At 34.9% G+C, this 24,237-nt stretch overlaps 1 protein-coding gene across 4 annotated transcripts in view; it reads right to left on the minus strand.

Moving 5' to 3' along the window:
* LOC117426486 (xin actin-binding repeat-containing protein 2-like) overlaps window positions 1–24,237 on the minus strand; it is a 42,555-nt gene that overhangs the window by 12,647 nt on the left and 5,671 nt on the right. For 3 of the 4 annotated variants that reach the window (XM_034044081.3, XM_034044082.3, XM_059033713.1), the window contains exons 3-8: window positions 16,945–17,086; window positions 5,632–5,795; window positions 2,930–3,049; window positions 1,718–1,813; window positions 1,241–1,295; window positions 908–1,026 (exon numbers count right to left, since the gene is read on the minus strand). In XM_034044081.3, the coding sequence (XP_033899972.3) occupies window positions 908–1,026; window positions 1,241–1,295; window positions 1,718–1,813; window positions 2,930–3,049; window positions 5,632–5,795; window positions 16,945–17,086 (696 nt within the window). Of the gene's footprint in view, window positions 1–907; window positions 1,027–1,240; window positions 1,296–1,717; window positions 1,814–2,929; window positions 3,050–5,631; window positions 5,796–10,367; window positions 10,565–16,944; window positions 17,087–24,237 lie in introns of those variants that run through there. The other variant, XM_034044083.3, reaches the window with a different exon arrangement.

The raw sequence follows: 24,237 nt of genomic DNA on the forward strand, positions 1-24,237 counted from the left end.
TGAATAGCCAGGATGAGGATATATAAAATACGAATACTTATTTAAAGCACCAATGTATCTGCATTTTAGAACAAACACACAACAGCTGTAATTGAATTACTTTATGTATTTATTTTTACACAATTTACATTTTCTCTGCTGCAACTGTGTTTATATATTTAACATATTATTAAAATGATATAAAGTTCTTACCTTAAACAACAATTCCAGATGTCATGTGCTCCTGGTGATTCATTTATATATCTAGTTTGATTATGTGATGTATGATAAGCCAAAAAGAAAAAATCAACAAGAAAGTGGAATAGAAAGTCTTTGGCAGATGACAGTAAAAAGAAAGTGAAAGTTTGCAGCAGAGAAAAAAGAGATGCATTATGTATTTATTTTTAAAGCAGAATCATAAAGAAGTTAAAAACAAGCTCTATCTTTGTATTCGTTATTCCTAATTAAAGTCGAAAACTCATCTAATTGACATAATGGATACTCCTGTGTTATCCAGGATGTTTATTTAAATCGTGCTGTGACATGATGTGTTGAAATTGAATTGAATTAAAATCTTCATTATTATAAGCAGACATGTGTATACAATTGTCTAAATGTTTATTCTTTTTTTTTAATGGGACTCATTTTAATTTCTTACTGCAAAATCAGTTTTGAGAATTAGCTTAATTGTGCTTAATTTTGCCATTGAAACTGCAAGTTGAGAGATGTGCCTTTCTTTTCAGACTTAAAAAATCAATTATATGCCAAGTTTCAGTTGTCTAAAACAGAGCAAACAAGAACACAATATGGATAAGATTTCAAATGTACATAATAAAAACTAACACATATTTTCTTTACGTTCTGAAATATGTACATTCTAAGTTGTATCTTTGTTTTGAAATTAGAATGCTTATACATCTGACAATACCTTGATATTCTTGCTTGGAGGAACCTCTGTTTGGGTGTTTTCTTGAACTGTTTTTTCAAACTGCTGCTTCAATACCTGGGTTGAAACCTTTGGTAGCTCTTCTCCTGTGATTATTTTTACTATCAATACAAATAAATAAATAAATAAATAAATAAATAAATAAATAAATAAATAAATAAAAACATATCTTTTTTACATTATTTTTTATGGGTGTAATATGGTAAGACATGTAAAAAAAATCTCAAATCTTATCTTAAATCTTCCGCCACCATACATTATCTTCTGTAATTCCTGCCCCCAAAAAAGTATGCAGGGTATATAAGAAAGTCATACCTGTTTCATCATAGTGATTTTCAAAGCTGGCAGTCTTGCTCTCATCATGTGTGACCTGTAATATGTTATTTTCTCATCAACATTCTCCCATCTGACCAAAAACACTCCATATGAACAAAAAGCAAGCCACTTAAAACTAAAAATATAAGGCGTATGGCTAATAACATAACTACATGGCTTTTTTCAATCCTTATTCTTCTGATATTTTAAGTTTGTCTAGAATTGTTGTTTTGAAAGATTACCTCACACCCTAGAATTGTGGGGTGACACAAACAACATTTATCTGCTATAATTGTATAGTTTGATTTTTCAACACTGATGAAAACAATCCCATCATTTTATACTGGTAAAATGATTGTGCAAAACGCATTTAGACTATACAGTACATCTTATTTTAGTTTTCTGTTCATTTAATATAGTATGTCTGGATGATCATCTCATATTCATGAACAGGTTTCTTTATTTAAGACGTATTACCTTTTCAACTTTATTAGATGAAACCTGCTGCGATGAAGGAACATTTTCTTTTTGCTTGGTCCTTCTGGTACTGCTCTCCTCTGTACTTGACACTTCCTGTGAGAGTAAAGATGAGCTATGACACTTTGTAGAGATTAATTTGTTTATATCAATGTTTCTGACAGAAGAAATTTATTAGCCATACTACTGGGATTAATTAATGTTCTAACAGTGAAAGTTAACATGCTTCAGTGATTTTTTAAAATTTTTTAATTGATAGCTGCATGACTAATATTCCCAGTGCTGTTTAAAAAGAGTTTAGTCTTGTCAAGGCACTGTAAGAATATTAGAAACTTCTGTGAAGGAAAGTGTAGTCACCCTGGTTTTCCTTTTACAAAAGTAGGCAATAGACAATAACCGAGAGCACCAGAATGTAAAATCAAACATAAAGACATGAATAATGAAACGTTGTTAATACATAAAAGATGTATCATTTATATTTCTGATCTAGCAACACATTCTGCACCCTGAAATGTCTATGTGTATATTATTTATTTTCTGTTTAATGATCTGATACTGTAAAACAGAGAATACTGTTAACAATACAAAATCATTCATTTAGTTCTGAAACACAGGACACAGTACATTAACAGAAGTATCCATAATGTAATAACAGCTTTTTTTTTTACAAAGACACTTCAATAGATTGAAAGCCATGGAAAAGCTTTGTCAGTTTAATCTTTCTGCATATTTCTGTCTGTTGCTTGTAAAAGTAAATGACCAAGTACTTATAAATATGCAGGAAAATGAATGAATGAATTAAATAACTCAACAACACAGTTGATGGAAGAGAGGATGACTGGGTGCAAAGATGGCCCATATATTACCAATCCTATCTGTTTATTGGTCTACTGCTTATCAACCACAGCAGTGTGGAGTAGTGGTTAGGGCTCTGGACTCTTGACCGGAGGGTTGTGGGTTCAATCCCCAGTGGGGGACACTGCTGTTGTACCCTTGAGCAAGGTACTTTACCTAGATTGCTCCAGTAAAAACCCAACTGTATAAATGGGTAATTGTATGTAAAAATAATGTGATATCTGTATAATGTGAAATAATGTATAGTGTGATATCTTGTAACAATTGTAAGTCGCCCTGGATAAGGGCATCTGCTAAGAAATAAATAATAATAATAATAACTAGTTGTATCATTTGCATTACAATATGGTTAATTACCTGCTGGTAATGGTATTGGGTGACTGTGTTGTGTGAAGATGACATTTCTTGACTCTCAAATTGTTTCTTCACGCTGGCTAGGCCTCCAGGCATAGAACAAACTTCAGACTCCTCCACAGCCTAATGAAGCAGTGAAAAGAACATTAGATTAGAACCGTCACTTTAAATGGAATGAGAAACAAACTGATAGAACTTTTTTGTCTGGGTTTTCTGACATTTATTAAAATTAAACAAGACTTTAACAAGTCAGCATCTAGTACCTTTGATTATACTTTTTACTGGTATTTCTGTTAAATGCTAAGTGTATTCCATTTGGTATCCTGTTTACAATGAGATTTACATTATTATTTATTTATTCGCAGACGCCCTTATCCAGGGCGACTTACAATTGTTACAAGATATCACATTATTTTTACATACAATTACCCATTTATACAGCTGGGTTTTTACTGGAGCAATCTAGGTAAAGTTCCTTGCTCAAGGGTACAACAGCAGTGTCCCCCACTGGGGATTGAACCCACAACCCTCCGGTCAATAGTCCAGAGCCCTAACCACTACTCCACACTGCTGCATGTATCACCCTCCAAATACGCTACACTTTCTGTCCTTCCTGAAGCATGTTGATGACAGACATATTATTTGTATGAATAATTGCTTCTGGGATTATCCTGCAGGGGGCACAAATAGTACATGATGGTCTATTCAGCTGTTTGTTAGTAATGCTTATTCCTCTTTCCAGAACCCAGAATTAACACAGTTTAGTTGACATGGAAACCAACACGACAGTATACTGTTTATTAACAAATAATGCAAAAGGGACAGCCAGAACTAGGAATACATTACATTGCATGTGAATGCAAAGTATCTCTATTCCCACACAGAAATGAAAGCCAAAAAGGATAATTTACTTCTGAAAACACCTACAGTACATGCAAATACATTCTAAAACACATTTTCTGCCCCCCACCTCCCCCCCGCCCACACACACACACACACACACACACACACACACACACACACACACACACACACACACACACTACAGTACATTTTAGTGTTTTTCATCAGTAGTTCAAGATTTATATATATATATATATATATATATATATATATAGATAGATATATATATTGCTATTTTGTTTGCTATAAAGACAACTAAAAGTAACACTAGGTATTAATGCTATTTTTTTAGAAGCATTTATTAATGACACTTATCATTTAACAGGTAACTTTAATTTAATAATTTTACAATAAATGTAATGTAATTTGAAGTTAGCCAAAGCAAGTCTTTTAATATAATACATAAAATACTGTGCCATGCATTACTGTAAATTACCAGCGGTACTACAGACTGTGTTGAATATGTTGGGACAGTTTCTGTATTTACTTTAAACTAACAGGTCATTTATTGAATTGAGCGCTATTTTATTTTAGTTTAATTTAGTTAGATGAATATGCCATCACTGGGCGATGGAGGTGCTGAGCTACGATAGGTCTGAAACGACACAAGGTCTGTGGACGGGGGTTGGTCAGATTAAACATGATTCCTTCCTGGATAGTTGATCGAGTCAATCATCCTGCAGACCCACTGAGACTGCCACATTAAATGTGATTGTGGACAGAAATAATTAGTTTTTTGTTTTTTTTAAATAAAATTATAAATATGTAGCTGCAGTAAGCCCTTTTAGGAAATGAACTGATAGTAAAATGAGTAGGCTTTACATACTATGGGGAAAAAAAGAAGCCTACTCCTTTAAAAAATAAAATAAATAAAATAAAACCAAATATTATACTTAGCTTGATTCATGGGCTTGCAGCGATCCTGAATTTCTGTCAAAACTGGTGGGTTTAATTTGTTGTTGTATTGTTGTTGTCTGTAGCAGAAGAGCTGCTGCTAGTGTATTTTGAGACGTGAAGACTAGGCGTAGAATATTAAAGTGAGCCGTCAGAATATTTAAAAAAAAAAACTCCCATTCATTCTTAGTGCTTTGCTCCATTACACGGTTCAGTGATTAACTTTCTATTTAAACAATAACTGCACAGATGCTCAATATATATATATATATATATATATATATATATATATATATATATATATATAATACAATGATCAAGGCTATATTTGCATCCTGAGCAAATATTAGATAGGCTTCAGGGAGTAAAAGGAAAATAATTCCATCTCGGGTTCCTGCGACAGTTTATAAATTACTCAACCTGACGGTTTCGTGGTTTATGACGCCACATAAGCCCTAGATGGAATTATTTTCCTGTAACTCACTGAATCCCATTCATCTATTATTCTCATTCTCTCTCTCTCTCTCTCTCTCTCTCTCTCTCTCTCTCTCTCTCTCTCTCTCTCTCTCTCAGATAACAACATCGATTTGAATGGAAGGGGATTTTCAATATTAAAGCAGACGCAGCTGTTTTTTTTTTTTATTTTATTTTTTATGGTGCTCTGTTTAGTGATACCTCCACGCCAATTAAATTAATTCTTGGTCCCCAAACCAAAAAACCTATGTATAAGATTTATAATGAAAACAACTAGGGAACGGGTATATGACTGCTACTTTATCAGGAATATCTCTAAATATTTATTTTAAAATGTAAATTAATTTACAAATCTTAGACATTTCCAGAATGTCTATTTTTAAAATGCAATTACATGGTCCTGGCCAGCTTTAGAATTAGAAGCAGTATCTTACTGGGTTGGAGGGGCTGGCAGCCTCCTTCTTGGAGACAGCTGCTTGATACATGGCCAGTCTTTCCTTCAGCGAAACAGACTCCTGGTTATCCAATGGTGCACTGCTATTCTGGTTAGAAGCTTCCTCTGAAATCCCAGTTCCAAGCTTGTCAGTGCTGCCAGCAGCTAAGGAACAGAGAGCCCACAATAATTAATGAGCCATGCAATGTTGTAAAGCCACGTTTAACGGACAAAGCAAGCCCGAAGAGAAAAGAGTTGACATTTAAAACACTTTAACAATATATTCTGCTTTCCAAAATTGTGGAAATCATGAACTGAAAGATCAATGATAAAAATGTAGAAATATTTAATTCACCGTTAATACAATCACATTATATTGAACATTTTTGAAACACTGTTATTGTGAATCACGGACAACTTTCCCACAGTAAAAAAGTTGCATGAGAGAAACTTTGTGGAATGCACTATTGGAGAATGTAAAGCTTTTCTAAGGATGATTAAGAAAAACGTTATTTGCTTAGCATTTCTAAAACAACACTTTTCTAAAACAACAAAATTCACACTTAGTCAGATAATTACATAAGTACTTATTGCTAACGTTTACTGATGAGGGGACAACTTCTAAATATAGCCTTAGACGGAATTTATTTTCTTAGAATCTGAGAACAGACGTTAGATTTATATTACAGGTCTAAGGAAGTTTTAGAACATAAACTAACTTAGTTTTTCAGCATATATGGGTTACTGCTCTTTTTTCACGTTGTGTTTTAAGTCATGAAAGACCAGACAGACTAAAGCTCTGTCGACATGCAAAGAATTGTGTTCCCTCAGTCTGATGGAATGGCATCATTTAGCAGTGACGTGATTCACAAACCATTTACTTTCTTTCTATACCTAGCAGGCAGAAGGGATTTGTGTGGTGCTCTGTCCTCAGACAATTATCCCATGCATATGCAAACAACGCTGATACATTTTTAAAAAGAGAAACCAAGTTATTGTCTGCCTGTTTTTAAACACAAAGGAAACAAAAAAACAAGGTGTTGATGCAGTTGCTGGAGAAGCACAATACATGCACTGGAACCACAGCATCTTGGTCAGTACTGACGCTCTGCTAATTACTGTGTAGCCAGTTTGTTTCACACACAGCTTCAAACAACTTTGCAATAGTTCTACCTCAGGCTAATTTGTTTGCTGGGACTAACCCCTAAATAAGATAATGTGCCTTGCTTGTGCTTTGGGTTGTTGTACGTGTGTTTGTGTGTGGGTGGGAGGTTTGGGTTTTTTTGTAGTGGTTTTCGAATGACAGAATGCTGATGACAGGTATTTAAAGGGTTAATGGAGAAACACTTACAATGCAAATTGCTGTTGTGCATGGTTTAGCAGACCACTGCTTCATTTGTTTTTACTAAATAAGCTCAACATCTCAAATTTAGCTTGTGCTGTATCTAAAATGGAATGAAATTGCTTAATTTGGACAGTTTGCTCAATGGAATGTTAAACTTTGTCATGCCACCACTGTATAATCTTTTCAGGAAGCATTTAAATCAATAACTTGATAAATTATACATATTGTTGTAAGAGTTTGAATTATTTTACAGTGAGAAAATTTAAGTTTAGTTTTATTCTAACACTAAATGAAATCTATATGACAAATGACATTCATAATAAATCATTTTTTAAAAGAAAGTGAAAAATTATTTTTGTACAGCAGCTGGCTCTGGTTATCCTCGTACAACAACTCTGGAAACTGTATTTATCATTTACATATTTCTTCAAATAATGGGAAAAATAAACATTTACATGTGTGAGGTATTTTATACATGTTTCCTGTGTTTGTTGAAATTCCCCGTTTTGGAATATCACTGCATATTATGAGAAAATGAGTTTGCTTGTCAAACAAGGGCCGTTAAAAATGCAAGCACATATAATTCATGGCTTTGAAGCCTATCGAGAAATCTAATGAACCAAGGCACTATTAGACATAAAGTAAAAATGTAGTTAAGCCCATGGGAATTTATAGTTTAGTAATGCCACCAGTTAATCAATGTCACGCCAATGATCTGGTGCTGTCAACATACAGCTTTAATTATACATTATCTACTCATAATAGCATGTATTGACAGTGGCAATAGAGTGCAAAAAAGCCTTTCTTTATATTCATCTGTGAAATGGAAAAGTGGATAACAAACTGGACAACAACCTTGAACTTAAAAACTTTTTTTTGTGTTTGTTTTATGCAAAACATGGATTATTCAAATGTGTGATATGATCTGCCTTAAACTACCACTTGTCTAACTCCCAGTTGCTTCTCTTTTATTAACACACATTGTTATTTATACCCTCAATAGATATGTTGAGTTGTCTATAAAAATTGCTGAAAAGTCCTTGTGCAATGGTACTATATATTATCCAATTACAAAATCACATTGAGACTTGAATGAAGACCAACAAACATGCCATGTGATGAAACTGTGTTCCCTTTTAAACCTTTAACCACCAATTTTAGACTCCTAGCTATGGCTAGTATGCTAGTGTAAACCTATCACTCTGGTGCCATCAGATCTGCTACTAGCATAGCAACCTCCTAAAATAAATAGGTTCCTTCGCCATCGCATTTTGAAAGACAGGTCAAATATTTAACACCTAAGGTAATCTGACATATTTATGCTTGTTGAAATAAAAGGGATAATGTATCCATTTATGTTTTAGGGTTGGTGACTAGGAGACAGGAAACTCCACATAGAGATTTTAATGCCGGAAAATTGTAATGGCAATCCATGGGTATCTCATGACCAGTCGCAGTGAGTCAGAAGCTCACATAACAGATAGGTGAAGTAATGACGGCGCCAGGTCCAGCTAAAAAAGAAACCCTCCTTTTTATAAACTACTTTACAGGCCCCACAGAATCGGATTTCCCCTCCCCTGAGAGAACCACACTATGAAATTGAAGTAAAGAAAGGTCACGAAGCAAACTAGAAGAATGTTGAATGACCATGAAGAACATGTTCTGACAGCTTGTACTTTGTGGTATTTCATATATTAAAGGTGGACAATTGCTTTTAATTTTCTCTAAAGCAATCACAGTTTTGCTGGCAAATATGTGTGTGTGTATGTGTGTATATATATATATATATATATATATATATATATATATATATATATATATATATATATATATATATATATATTTTTTTTTTTTATGCATTGTTTTATAAAAAAAAAAATGGATTCAAGATTTCACAGAAAAATCCCTTGGTCATTTCAATGACCCATATTGAGGAGATAATAGTCAACCACATAAATATGTATGTACTGTAATAGGGCAGTACAAAATATTGGAAGAGTAAGAGTTAGCATGCTTCTGCCACCAGTTTATTAATTGCATATGGAATCAATGGTGTCATCAGAGTGATGTAGTATGAGGTTATCTCTGGGGTACATACATTCAAACAGTATCTCCATTAAACTTTGCATACCAAGGAGCTGGAGCTGGCAGGGGCTAGTGAGAAACATGTAACCTGAAAACCCCTGTCTTATTTTGATGTAACAGAATGATATATACATCTTTCAACAGGCCAAAAAGTGTGTTGCTAAAAGCAATAAACACTGCATTCTCCTCCAGGAGTTGTTCAGCCATTAACACATTCCTATGGTTGTTAAGTTTTATTTTTGAAAAAATACATTTTGCTGAAAAATGAGTGTGGTCTATGGTTATTGTCACTTAGCAAGTATTAGTTGACAAGGGTTGCATTGCATTGAGCTTTACAAGGAGGCATCTGTGGTAATTAATGAAACGTAAATATAATTAATGTGTGTGGAAAAAAAAACAGCCGCTAATAATGCAAGTTTATTGAATGTGGACCAGAGGATAACAATAGTTGAAATAATTGCTTTGAAACTCATATCGATAAGACTACTTTTAAATTATTATGTGTGTGCACCTTGTCTATCGCAGCTTGTGACTGACTTCATGTGGTAGAAACAAACCTGCTGTTATTGCATAAGTACACATCTTGGGACAAAACAATACACGCCACTTTCTATTACCCCTTCCAAATGCTTATTATGTTGGATACAATATTTGCTGTAATTGCCACATCTCCCCTAACTAAAGGTCACTGTCTTTAAGAATGCATTAACAGAACTGTTTTATCGGTCACTGGTACATTTTGTTTTTGTAATGAGTTCATTCTATCTAACTGCTGCTGTTATCTTGTCAGGACCCCTGTGTAAATGAGGCATCAGTGACAAAAACTACTCTCTATTTAAAAAAGAAAATTAAAAACTTTAACACATGGAAATACAAGCAGACTCCTGATAAGTGATTAAGACACAGCTACTTGTAATCTACTAAAAGGTACCTGAATACATGAGATGTATAGTTGGTATGGATACAAGCTCTCCCTGCTGATTAATGAAATAGTCCATCATTAATAATCATTTTATCTTATTGCACGTCATACAACATATCTCACTATAATGTATATTATGACAAACATATCGTGATACATCGTGACCTTAGTGAAGTTTCACCCCATCACACCACAAATAAGAAACGCCACAAATGCATTTCAGTGACACTAGTACAGCAGACCGTGACAGTTTAATTTTCTTTAAAACCGTGCTTCTGAACAGCCTTGCCTCAGTGAATTAGATGTCTGAGGATTTCTTAAGAGCACTAGCTTTTGTAAACCAGAATGGCTGAAAAAAGAGCTGTTAAATATTTTGAGTACTTACCCCTTTTTTGTATTCGCAAAAAAAAATAAAATAAATAGATTCTGGAGTGTTTAGAGCAGCAATATCCCACGAAAGGCCTCTAATCCACTCGTGGCAGGGTTTGTTTTATGCCCAGGAAGAGTGTAAATCCTGCTTGTTGTGGTGGAGACCAGCTCCAATCCTGTCTGCCTCAACCTCCTCTTACCAAGTGAGACAGTGACAGCTGATCTTATTTTAGCCCACTTGTAAAAGCTGAACCTTGGTGTCTTTTTTTAGAAGGTGAGGCATATGTGGCCTCAATGTAGACTTCTAGAAATCCATATGCAAAGACATCCTCATATTTTTTTTTAACACCTGTCAAGCAAATTAAACTGGCCACTATTCCTATCTATCTATCTATCTATCTATCTATCTATCTATCTATCTATCTATCTATCTCTCTCTCTCTCACTACAAAATTGAAGGCACATGAAAGAAAAGGATTTTAAAAAATGTACACAAAAGGCTTAAAAGGAAAAGTAAACACAGTGCAGTAAACTTGTTATTAGTCAAGATTTGTAATTATACAAACATTCTGTGGATGGTGTCATGATTATTAGAATAGAATGTTCATTCCCAGAGGTTCCAAAGTTCCCAGTTTGAAGATAAACTCTTGTTCCTTTTGTTACCTACTGGAAATGCAGTGGTGTTAATGCAAATGGTTGTGTTCTACAAACCGGTCTGCTAAATGCCTTTTAGTTTCCCCAATATACAATCTGTTGCATTTCTTTTTGCTATCAGCAATGTGATGATGGAATGGAATAAAGATAAACTTTTTGTATGGGATATGTTACATCCTTACAGACATGTTGCTTGTTTGGTTTTTTTATTTTAGTGTTATTAGTGTTATTTAGTGTTTTTATTTTTTTATTTTAGTGTTATTAGTGTTATTAGTGTTTTTTATTTTAGTGTTATTGCACTGTTTCAAAATATTTTAAGTATCTTATTTGTTTTTAATTTAGACAAAAAAGAGTATTTCACCACTATGTTTAAACTTTGTACACTATAAGCAAACCAATCATTTTATGTCTTTATATAATGCAGTGACATGGAAAAAAAACAGTGTCCTTTGATTGCCTTCCATTACCTGGAGGCACTATTTGGCCCCAGGGCATAATTAGGATTTTAGTTAAAACTGTGCAGAGTACCATAGAAAGAATATGTTACTGAGATATAGATGATAAATACACTGGAAATTACCTTGCACTATAATTGGTGGAGGGGCTAGTGCTACAATAATAACCAGGCATTTACAATAGCGAGTCCAGTACTTTGCTAATTTATTTTCTTTATTAAATCTTAATTTACATTGAGGTTGCAGCTGTCTTGTTATATTGTATTTAACTGGTTATTTTCTGTTAGCAAATATAACATTAAAAATATAGCAGCAACAAATGACTTCGAAAAGCGTCACTTCCCCCACTACATTCTGCTCTGAGCATAACTTTTTATTTAAAAAAAACATGATAGTTCAAGGACCATATCAGAAACACTTATATCTTAAAACTTACAGTATGCCCTAACCTGCTTGTAACCCTTTAATCTGGAACCAGTGATCATTAATGCTACTGTTATTACTTACAATACATGGAAATGCCTTCAGCAGTATGGTCAATAAAGATTAGTGCAGAAGTGAAGCTTTGAGTGGCTTATTGAAACTCAGGTTCTGAAACTCTGAAAGCAAAGAAATAGTTTTGGCAGCTATCAGAGACTATTTCATGTACTGAGAGAAAGTACATTAAGGAAGTAAATTTAAGTCTATATGTATGAATACATTGCATATTTACAGTACTTGCTTTTATTGGTTTTGTCAAAAAATGTCATGACAAGATGTTTTATTTTTTAAAAATGCATCGGTAAAGTGAATTACATGTGGCAGAGCATGTTACCAACTATCTTTATTCCCAGATTGCTACTATCTCAACCTCAAGTAGTTTTTTTCTCTTTATTTCTTATACCACAGCGTGCCAACATTGGATAGCCTACCCTTTTATCTCTTCCCTTTCCTTACAAGCTTTATATAGCCTATTTGTTATCTCCCTTCTTTTCCACTTGGAAGTCCTCTGTATTCTTAAACACTAGACATGCTACTGTACGTACTGTAATAGTTTTAAGAGAGGTTTCAGTATTTCTTCTTCTAAAACCCCAATTTCATTTTCTGTTAAGTGCAACTAGAGAGCTGGTGATCAGAAAGCACTGGGAATTGGAAAGTGGGGCAAAACATTAAACAATTAAATTATAATCTTAGGATCTCAACATTTCAATTTGGAAATCTTTTTTTTAATGATTTTCTCACCATCTCATCCTATTTGCTGTATTGGCAACTTTGAGGAGCTATTTTGTAAATCCACATCCACTTGGAATATATTCATATTTTCAAAAGTATGTCTGTAATGTTAGACTGTAAATATTGGACTGAGTACATATACAGGAGATTCAGATGCAGGATTGGATAACCACAGAAAGGAAAGGAAAGTGAGCAAGATTATATTGTAAATGTTTCCTTTAAATACCCCTGGAAAAAAAGCAACCTTCAGAAGGATGCAAGTTTTTTTTCCATTTTTTTTCTGTCCATTTATTTATTTCTCTGGCGCTTTAGAGACATTCTACAATTTTATAGCATAATGTAACAAGACATGATCACTGGATTAAGGGTATCCCATTATTTTTCAGTTCATTTAGCACCGCCCCACTCTGTAATAAACATCTAAGAAATGGTGTGTGAACACATGAATTCAGATTTGTTTTATTCAGTTTCATTTTCAACTCAAAGCTTTGTTTACCTCGTAATACCAACCAGTGTTTTAATTTGTTTATGTAGACAGTGACCCTTATAAATTATTATTATTACAGTATATAATTATTTATTTTAAGCAAAGAAAAATAACCTTACAGTATAATCAATGCAGATGTTTTACCTTCTTCTAAACTAAAGCTGATTATAGCTCTGTTTGGAACCTGTGAAACTTTAATTTATGGGGAATTATACATACAGTTCCATAACCAGGCTCTAAGATAACAGCATCTGTTAGTTATACTGGCACCATTGCCAGATTTCAGGATCTGATCACTAACCCTTCTGCTTTTAATGTGCTTTATTTTTAAGTGGATTTTACCAGCCAGTTTTGGCTCAATTCCCAGGAACGATTATGGGATATTATTATCAGTTGGACTACCTTCATACCCCGCCATGTCATTTACTAAAACATTTCCTGTAGCAGATGGACTGGATCTGGGTTCAATCAGGATCAATCTGGAAGTTTTCACATCTTCAAAAATGTTTAACCTTTTTATAAAACTAGACCCTGAATGTCTCTCTGCCATGATTCGGCTCTCAGCTTGCATCCAAGACATTGAGGCCTGGATGTCTGCCAATTTTCTTCAGCTCAACACCAACAAACCTGAACTTCTTCTAGTAGGATAGAAAACTCAAATCAAGAATCTTAATATTGCTGCCTTGAACCTCAGAAACTGTCTGCTGCTGCCTTCCCCCACAGTACGAAGCCTTGGTGTACTTCTGGATAGTAACCTCTCCTTTGATGCCCAAATGTCTGCTGTAGTCAAATCCTCCTTCTACCACCTCCAAAACATCTCAAAGGTCCTTCCCTACCTTTCCCTCCCGGATGCAGAGATACTCTGTCGTGCATTCATCTCCTCTCAAATCGACTACTGCAACTCTCTCTACGGTGGCCTTCCATCACGCGCCATAAACAGACTGCAGCTGGTTCAAAATGCCGCTGCTAAGATCCTTACCAGATGTAAAAAACATGATCACATTACCCCCTGTCTTGCCCAGCTGCACTGGCTACTTGTTAAGTTCAGGATTACTTAAAGAAATTCTCCTGCTTGCCTACAAGGCCCTCCATCACACAGGTCCAGAGTATCTCTCCAACCTGCTGACCCACTATGTCCCTGCCCGCAAGCTGAGGTCCTCTGACTCAGGCCTGCTACTTATACCCAAGCAAAAGCGCTCCACACTCGGACAGTGCTCTTTTAGCTTCATGGCCCCGACTCTCTGGAACTCTCTCCCAGCTTTAGTACGTGCAGCTCCCACAATCGCTCGCTTCAAATCAATTCTCAAGACCCACTTGTTATCTCTTGCTTTTAATGGTCTCTAAGCCTGGTATCTGTTATTAGCTGTTGTCTAAATTGCTATTTCAGGTTTTTACTCCATCTTATTCGTATGATTCTGCTTGACACACGCATCCACAATGTTTAGAATTCACATCCTAGCCTTTTATTTAATGTATTATGCATTGTTTTTTAAATGTTGTATTTAATGTACTATGCCCTGTATTTCACTGCATTTAAAAGTATTATGCATTTTTCCTCACTATCTTGTAAAGCGCTTTGTGATGGTGGTCCACTATGAAAGGTGCTATATAAAATAAATATTGATTGATTGATATTGATATAGAGATATGCACACAGCTTTTTAGAAGAGATAAGGATTGACTGTAGCTCAGCAGTTTATGAAATGCAAAACTTGCACCTCCTAAGCATGGCTGAGAATGACATTCATTCTTCACAGCCATACATCTAAATCTTTCACATAAATCTAATTTCAGTTGGATGAAACATTGTAAGCTTTGGTCTTTATAAAGTTATCCATTGTTTCTGTAATATCACTATTGCTTTGTAATTATGATCACTTGAGTTTTCAATTACCATGTGCTTTATTTCATAGTAGGAACTCTGCTTTCAGTTATTACCTGAAATGAATTCAACTTCAGGTATGCAGAGAATTTTGATTGGACTTCCAGATATTTACAACAATTATGATATTTGGCAACTCGCTGACAGTGTGCTATACAAATAACAATAACAAAAACACATTGGCAAAGGGCACAATGCATCTGGTCTAATTTCATACATACTTCCAATAAACCAACTGCACTTCATTCTAAGGCTTTAAACACAGCCCATGATGTTCCACTTCTTTGCATGGTCCTAACCAAATTAGACTTTAATATTGTGCTAATTTGGGTGCAATGCATCTTACGACATGTCATAAATGTTAAAAATCGTACGTTGTCCAATCCAGCCTTAATGGAAAATCTGACTGTCAAACTTAAATCTAATGAAAGAATCAGAATTCCACACCTACACACAATAAATGCTCACTTGAGTTCTCAGTAAAATTATATTTCTGTAATGTACTCTGAACAAGAGTTATTTGGTTTAACGCCTCTGATAAGGGACAGTGTGAGTTAGGTTTCCTTCTTAATCATGTGATTATAAATACAAGTGAAACATCCTGTTTAAACCAATACCCCAGCTTTTCTTAACACAGACAATGCACGTCTTTGAATCAAATGTTTCCTAATTTGCCCTAAAATGTATTTATGACCTAAATGTTTTAGCATAATAATATCAATGTATATACTTACATATATAAAAGAGCTAGTATTCCACCCAGGACTATGGCTTTACAAAGCAGTTATATTACAGCTGTATCAAGTTTGCTGTTTAATTAAAGCAATAGATTTCAAGGAAGACGTCACCCAGGAGCTGGAGTTCTGCCTCGGAGGAGGATCACCCCTGGGTGATGTCATTAGTCTGGGTACACTTTTATTTTGATTGCATAAAAACGGTATGTGCTCCTGTGAAATATACAGCAGGACAGTAGTTATTGGTTTATAAACATGGGGATGTCATTGGACCCTCTTATCTACTACAGTAGCTTCTACCAACTCCACAGCACTCCATACAGTATCTTCTACCAAGGCTTATCTTCTAAAAGTGCACTAATGCCGTGGCGCTCATTGCTCAGTTACATTCCAGATATAAATTACATTATGTAAATAAATTTAAGTCTTAAAACTTATTTATGTGACTTGGTTTACCCAGAGTTATTGCACAACATGAATTGTACAGTGCCTTAAGATGTTCACATTTCAGGCCCTTTAGGTGTGACTAAGGTACATGAAATAATGATTTACTGTATAATGAGCAATTCTTAGAAGCAATTGCAACATCAGCTACCAGGAATAATGGAAGTGTACTTGTTCCTGGTCTATTTATAGATGGAATCAAATTGCAATAAAAAAAAAAAAATATATATATATATATATATATATATATATATATATATATATATATATATTATGTAACCAAAACCACATTACGAATTAATGAAAAATGCGCATACTGTACATACTGTACACCTTAGCCCTCGATGATCAGCAAACAGTATATTTTGAAGCATACTGATTTTGTTATTTTGTTACATATGGGCTCTGATTCTCGGAGACACTTTTTGCAAAACATGTATATTTAGTTGACTGGGGTACTTGCTCATTCTTCTACCAAGTGAAATCTGTTTTACTACTTTCAGCACTCAGTCTTATCTTTCCTAAGCAGATATGACTGAAAACCTGCAATTTAAATTTTTCCAAATGCAATTTTCTGATTACTGGACACTCTCTTTCACTTCTACCAACAGATATGAAACAGTTCCATGCATCACTCTTTATGTGTTTATATGTATTCTTCAAGATAAATGAAATAGAAATATCTGCACATTGTAAATAATACTCTGTAAATATGTTTTCCTCACATTCACTGTTGTCCAGGCTGGATTTTGAGAACATGTTGTCTTCTGTCTGGCTGTCTTTCAGGTCCATCACAGAACTGCTATAGTTGCTTCCGAGCTGTCTCTTAGATGCTGGTGAATGTGAAGCTCTTTCTGGCCGTACTTCCTGGTAAAGACAAAAGGGGATGTTGAGAGCGCTATCAGAAGGAAACACCTGTGGTTTTCCTGTGTGGGAGTGACCATCACAAGCAAGCCATTATTCAGTTTTGTGAAAGCGCTCGTTTGGATTAATAATCATATGCTGTGAAATCAACACTAGCTGTTATTTCCCATTTCTGAATATAAAACAAACAAATGAGTAAGCAATATAAGTAGGCTTTCCTGTTACTTGCTTAGCTAATGAACAGTAGCAATGTCTGTGCTGCACAAACAAAGCTGACGCAAACTTGCAATTAATTTTTTTTTTTTTTTTTTAATTCTCCCGGTAGGTATTCAGCTTCCTGGCTGTGTCTTGTTGGCATTAGGAGATTAAACATTTAAATACAGTACAGAATATGCATAAAATGAAAGCAGATGAACTTATTATTTGCACAAAATAATGTACTTTTGTTCTAAACCGTGAGTTAATGATATTCACTACTACGTTGTGGCTAAAACTAGAACTAGAAGGAACGAATGTGGTTCTGAAACTAAAACGAATGTTTTAGTAACTGTAATAATAAAAAATGACTTAATACGTCAGAACTCAAGGCATCATTTGCTCATCATATCTTTATTTTTATCAGTACTATTTTTTTTTTTTTTCATCTATGGAGTTAAGCAAGTAACCAAATGCAGATACACTGTTGTATTCTTCTTGCAAATCAGTTGTAAAATGTTAAAGCTGACCTTTGTTTTTTTACCTAGCACTCATTTGCAAACCAAATTAATTTTCATATTGCCTATAGACAGCATTAGGTGTAGTATATGTGCACATTCTCCAAAAGAAGTCAAGAACTTTATGAAAAAGGAAAATGTCCATTGAACCTTTTAAATGTATCATTCTTTTAAAGACATTATAGGCTCAGAAAATTCAAGCCAATGTCTGTCTACACCCATTTACAAAAATGAAATAAGTCCCTTTGGGCAACACCTATCTAACTTATCATGATAGTGCTTGCTTCACCAGACTTGTTAATCCAGGTGGCAGTATTGTGGTCTTTCTTAAAGTGGTCCATTCTGAGACATGGGGAATATTTCAGGATCTTTGCAATGTGACAAAAGGGATTGTTTTCCAGGGCAATGGGGCTAGGAGGTCATCTGGGAAAGCAACACAGATCCTCCATTTGCAATGACAGATATTTGGTCACATGTATAGAGAAGCTATATATAAACAATTCATCTCAAGGGCTATTAGTCATCATCTGTTAGATCACTGTTTTCACATAAAGACACTTATATCCAGATGCTGATACCAACCTTGGCCTCTAGATTCACTGTGTTGTTGTTTAGAAGCTGGTATGCTTTTCGAAACATCCAGTGCCACATGATCAGTAACCCTATATTTATTACATCATTCTGCTGTGATTGCAGTAGAAAGCAGTGGCCACATGTCATGAACATGGCATAACTGCAGTACCATGTAGTTCACTTTTTACTCTACTAGTATATAAAATAGGGATTATGATTTTCAACAAAGAGGAGTTTCACCCTGTGCCATTTATTGAATGGCTAATTGTGTTAATATACAGACTCTAAATAGTCACTTCCTGTGTTTGCACATGATCAATACCATGTATGTCTGCCATGAGACATAGTGACACTTTGAAATCACCTGTACATCCCACTAACCAGACGGCGTACACTTTGTTGTGGAAGATGGACTCATTCTTGGAAAAGGACATCATGGAGCTCCTGCAGAGGCCTGGGCTGCATTAAACGGGCAGCTAGACCCCCGTCTGTAGCATGTCCCAAGCATGCTTCATACGGCTCAGGTCAGGAGATCTTACTGGACATTCCTTTCTCTTGATTGCTTCCTTGTTAAAAAAAAGGGGGTTCGACTGCACTAGGATACAGTCTCACTATTGGATGAAGGATCTCATCTCGGTACCTAAAGGCAATCAGTGTGCAGTTCTGGATGACATGGAGGTCTGTCTTTAGTTGCTTCTCTATATAGGCTGTCCTGCAATATGCTCATTATTCTTTTCCCTAAAGCCTTGTTTATATTGTTTTCCTCTGCAATTCACTACATTATTTGTATTCAGTCCCATTTTTTTTTGCATGTTAAAACTATAATGGAATGTTTTCCCTATATATTGCCAGCTCTGACGCCTGCAGTGTTGATACCAAAACGCCAGAAGAATTGCATTTAAATGAGTATAATAAGAGAAGCAACTGAAAAGGAATTGAAAATAGCTTTACTTGAAAATAGCTTAGGGCCATGCACACTTAAATGCATTATTTCTGGTACAATAATCTGGTCTAATAAAGAAAAAGTAAAAGAAAAGTCTACATAATGTATTGTAGCAACAATTAAGGCTGATTTGGTTGCCATGGCAAAACCTCTAAAGCAAAATGGATAAAGAAATGATAAAACATTGGAAAAACAAATTGTCCTCATGGAAAATGTGAACTGCAGTCTGGCAAAACACTCTTAGTTAAGTATTAATAGCACTGTAGACAGTGGGTTAGAAGTAAACAAACTATTTTACTATGTCAAGGCTAGGGTTTTAGATGCAACTTTACAGAATGACAAATTCTGTTTTACGTACATAGCCTTGGCAAGGAAATCAATGGGAATTCAGAACCGAGTCATTAAAAGAGCTAGCTCAAAGGTAGTTATATAAGATGTAGCATTAATATTAGGGATTTATGTAACAAAATGGGTTATCTATTTTATTCTGTGTATTTAATTAGTATGAACTGATGCAAGCATAGATACATCATTGGCATGCAAAACACATGTTCTGTACATTTGCCAAATAATAAAATAAAACTGGCAGATAGTAGGATCTATTGTGCAGCTGATGTACAGCAGAAATATAAAAACTACTGGAACAAACTAACATGAAGCTATTTAGAGTAGCTGCTGTATCACATACAGTGACACTGACCACAACAAACATCAGTGTCAATTCCTTTATATTTGTATTCTGGAAATGGTTCAAAACTCAGGATCAACACCATATTTGTCCCTGTAGATGCAAGCTGAGCTGGCCAAAGCAAGCTCCTCAACACCTGTTACTTCCTGTTTCTACGTTGAGTTCTGAGGCTTGTTTCCTTCTTGCAGAAGGATGATTCTTTGACTAATTAATTGCTGTCACAATGGTATGTCTACAGAACTGTCGATGTATGAGACTGGCGCTTAGTACCCTAAATCACATAGAGGTCTTCAATATTCTGGCCACCAAAATATCCCCAGACACTATGACACTGCCTCCTCCATGCTTGACTGTGAGAACTGCCAGGCCACAGTGTTGCTAGGGAATTTCTACAGATATGAGTGATTAGGAAGAAACGTGCTTTGTGATTTATTTGCTGCTTCTGAACAAGTTTATTGAATTCATGAGATAGCTCTAAAAACATGAACCAGATTACTGTACAGTAGTTTGCTGAAACTATGCGACTTGTTTACAGGAAGAGTGAACAATGGGCTTATTACACTGCTGTGGAAAATCCAAGGGAGACTAACTGTATACAGACCTAAGAGAGGATGAACTGATTACACTGCTGTGGAAAATCCAAGGGAGGTTAACTGTATACAGACCTAAGAGAGGATGAACTGATTACAAAGGTCATCAAGGCAGGAACATTGCGCAACTCTTGGTTTCAACATATTACAGCTACTGTAGGCCTATTGTGAATCTCATTATGTATTTTTGTTGTGGTACAGGCAGCAGTGTGGAGTAGTGGTTAGGGCTCTGGACTCTTGACCGGAGGGTTGTGGGTTCAATCCCAGATGGGGGACACTGCTGCTATACCCTTGAGCAAGGTACTTTACCTAGATTGCTCCAGTAAAAACCCAACTGTATACATGGGTAATTGTATGTAAAAATAATGTAATATCTTGTAACAATTGTAAGTTGCCCTGGATAAGGGTGTTGGCTAAGAAATAAATAATATATATTCTGTGGGTAACTAAAGTCTAAGCTAAGTTTTGGTAAAAGAAAAAGGTAAGGAAACCCTTAAGCAACACATCAAGTTAAATAATGCATCAAGCTATTACTGTACTACATTTAGTATTTGAATGTATAAACATATTATCACACTGATATTTGTGACAGTTGTAAGCTTGGATCGGAGGTGGTTTCCAACAATCAGATGGGATTGTGAAGTATGATTAAATATTGAGTCTTTATTATCACGCTAAAATAATTGCTCTGTGCCTAGTCTTCACAGAGGTTCTTCAGCGAACTGGTTCATTTCCCTGAATCCTGCTTCACATGCTTTCTTGCTGTGTTTAAACCTAAATGGAACTGACTACTATAGACTACTCTACTGACAGTCTCAATCCACAACTACACACTGAGCACTGTACAATGTAAATACATAATATGTTCATCATAACCTACACTTAAGGTATGAACCCACATGAATAACAAGGAGTGACCAAATATTTTTCCTCAACAGACTGCATTGTGAGTGGCTTAAAACTGATAAAACACAAAATCCCAGGCAGTAAACTATTTCTACCTCATGTTTTAATTAAGTTTTCTTAACATGCATTCTTGTTTTATATGTTATTCATTCCGCCTCCTCCTTATTCCTTCTGATTAAGAATCCTTCTCAAACTGTACTGTGAGCAGGTAACCTGGCAACAGGCACAACTTCACACTACAGCATCAGTAGCAGAAATATCATTTAGATTGAAACAGTAAAACAGATTGAAGTAGGCTATGGGATTTGATTGTGTGACTACAATACCATTTGCATAGAAATGCAAGTGTAGTATAAAACATTTTTATCCTATTGATTTACATTAACTGAATTCTACTGCCATGTGTACAGTTTGCTTTATTTAGTTTTGATATCCTGCTAGATGTCAGTATGTGAACAGCCTTTTGCACTTTAAGTATAAAACAGAATACTGCTATAAATATGCATTAGAACTGTTTCATTATTTATATACCTAATGTCACATTTACATTAAGAAAATAAAACTAAAATGAATAACTATGCAAACTTGCAGATTCAAGGCACTCCAGTATATACCACGTTGTAATACCACCAAAACCTCAGTCCATAGCAGCACTCATGCTGCAACTCGAAACCATGACGTGTCAGTGTGTAACCGTCTTTTCACAGAGTCGTTTTTGTAGTCCGGCTTTCAGAGTAGATATGAGTTTGGCAGTCTTGTAATGCACTCAGAACTTCATATTTTCTAATATGAAAATTCTCCTGTTAATGCCTGTTTAAAGTGTTCTCAGCCACTTTTGCAGGTTATAGACTCTAGATTTGACAATTGAAATGTATATAGAATTAGAATTAGGCACATCATATCAAATTTAGTTTGGCCCCAAATGTGTAGTGTATCAAACAGGTTTAAAAATGTGTTTGCATATTTAAGAAAGTGTTTACCTTGCACCTTTTATGTGAATCTCGTTAAACTTAGCATCATCATCACTGGGAAAAGAAAATCATGAATGGTTTTAAACTTCTATTATAGACAATAATGAATTAACTAAACATCTCCTTCTCTTTGTCTATCATCTCTATGGACATCACCTGTTACAGTACATCGTCGTTTGAACATACATCCATATCCAGGAACACATTTATTCAAAATGTTCCTTAGAATTTGAATTAGTATAAGGAATCATCCTCTAATTTAGCATTACGTTACGGACTGTGTTACTCACTGGGGTAATACCTTGGAACTGAATGTCCAAATATATATATAGCACAAATATTTGTGCAGTCATCAGTTTGTGACACATTTATCTGTAAAAGGTTTACTCACTCATGCTATAATTAATAGACTTTTGTATTAAAATATGCATGGCTTAAATCAGTTTAAAAACTACAAATGAGAAGAAAAAAACACTAAAATATACTAGTATTGACAAAATTGTATAGTTCCCATATATCACTGTAATTGGGGTAATGAAAGCGATACGTACAGTATTTTCTTTATTGGTAGTCTTTGCAGTTTGATTAATACACTGTTTTATGTGTTGAAGTTAAGCCTCCTAGCCTAAAGGGAGATGCCTTGTTCTTTTAATTTACACATAAATAATTGATAAGTATACATGATATTATGTTGTTTACCAAGACATAAGAAAAGCAATAATGTTTTTTGGATTTTCATGTGTCAAAAGTCTGGTGGGTAGAGCGCACTTAAACTATGACCTAGTTTTTATTTGCAACCTTCCCATAACACCCCTCCTTTTTCTTTTTTGGAGAGGGGGAGGGGGAGGCAGCAATCAGCTGCACAGACCTTGGAAGCTGCACACTGATGTGGGATATTGAAACAGTTGTTATTTACGAAGTATGGTTATTCTAAAGAAGAAACCGTAAAGTGTGCTTATATTACACTGTACCTTAAAACCTGAAATCGTATTCTGTTTGCGGAAATAGGATTTATATATCACACTGTCACCAAGATAGCACAATTTGAATATGCATGATATCCCTGGTGAAAGATACCCAAGGGGAAGTTTGCATTTACAGACAAGAAAGCTCTTGAGCAATAGCTATTATCAGCATGTAGAGACACACCATCAACTGCAAATGATATGTGAACGAAGGAGGCAGAACATAAATTACTATAGTGTGCTGAATTATGCCGACATGGTGTAACAATAAATAAAAAATAATAATAAAAAAACAGGAGAACAGATTCCATTCAACATAGAGATGTGCATTACAGGGAGTAAACATTTTATTTTATTTTTTAACATAACAGTATGTGGGAGGGGGACAAAAAATCCTGTAGTTATAAAAAAAATAGAAAAAAGAAAATCTACTTTGAACTATTTTCCAAAGAGTTATTATTTATTGGTATGAACTTATCGTAAAGACTGCATCACGGAGTCAGTCTCCTTCGGACTGAAAAGTAATTTGTTTCTGAAAAAAATACGTCTGGTGAGATCTGGGTGTTTTGCAGTTGCAGTATCTGTTCTGGTGTTTTTGGTCTTATCTCAAGGAGTAGTTAAGTCCCGCAGCACATATACAGTGATTGAAGTTGTAGGTGAAAAGAGATCAGATTAGCAGGGTTACACTTTATCTGGTATGCATACATGATTATATGGATTGATACAGTTAAATAATAAATTATGTGGCACAAACAGTACATCTACAAAATATAATCAAAATTGGAACCTTATTTTCTGGAACTCA

Source organism: Acipenser ruthenus, chromosome 11, assembly GCF_902713425.1.
Source record: "Acipenser ruthenus chromosome 11, fAciRut3.2 maternal haplotype, whole genome shotgun sequence".
In the NCBI taxonomy this organism is placed as follows: Eukaryota; Metazoa; Chordata; class Actinopteri; order Acipenseriformes; family Acipenseridae; genus Acipenser; species Acipenser ruthenus.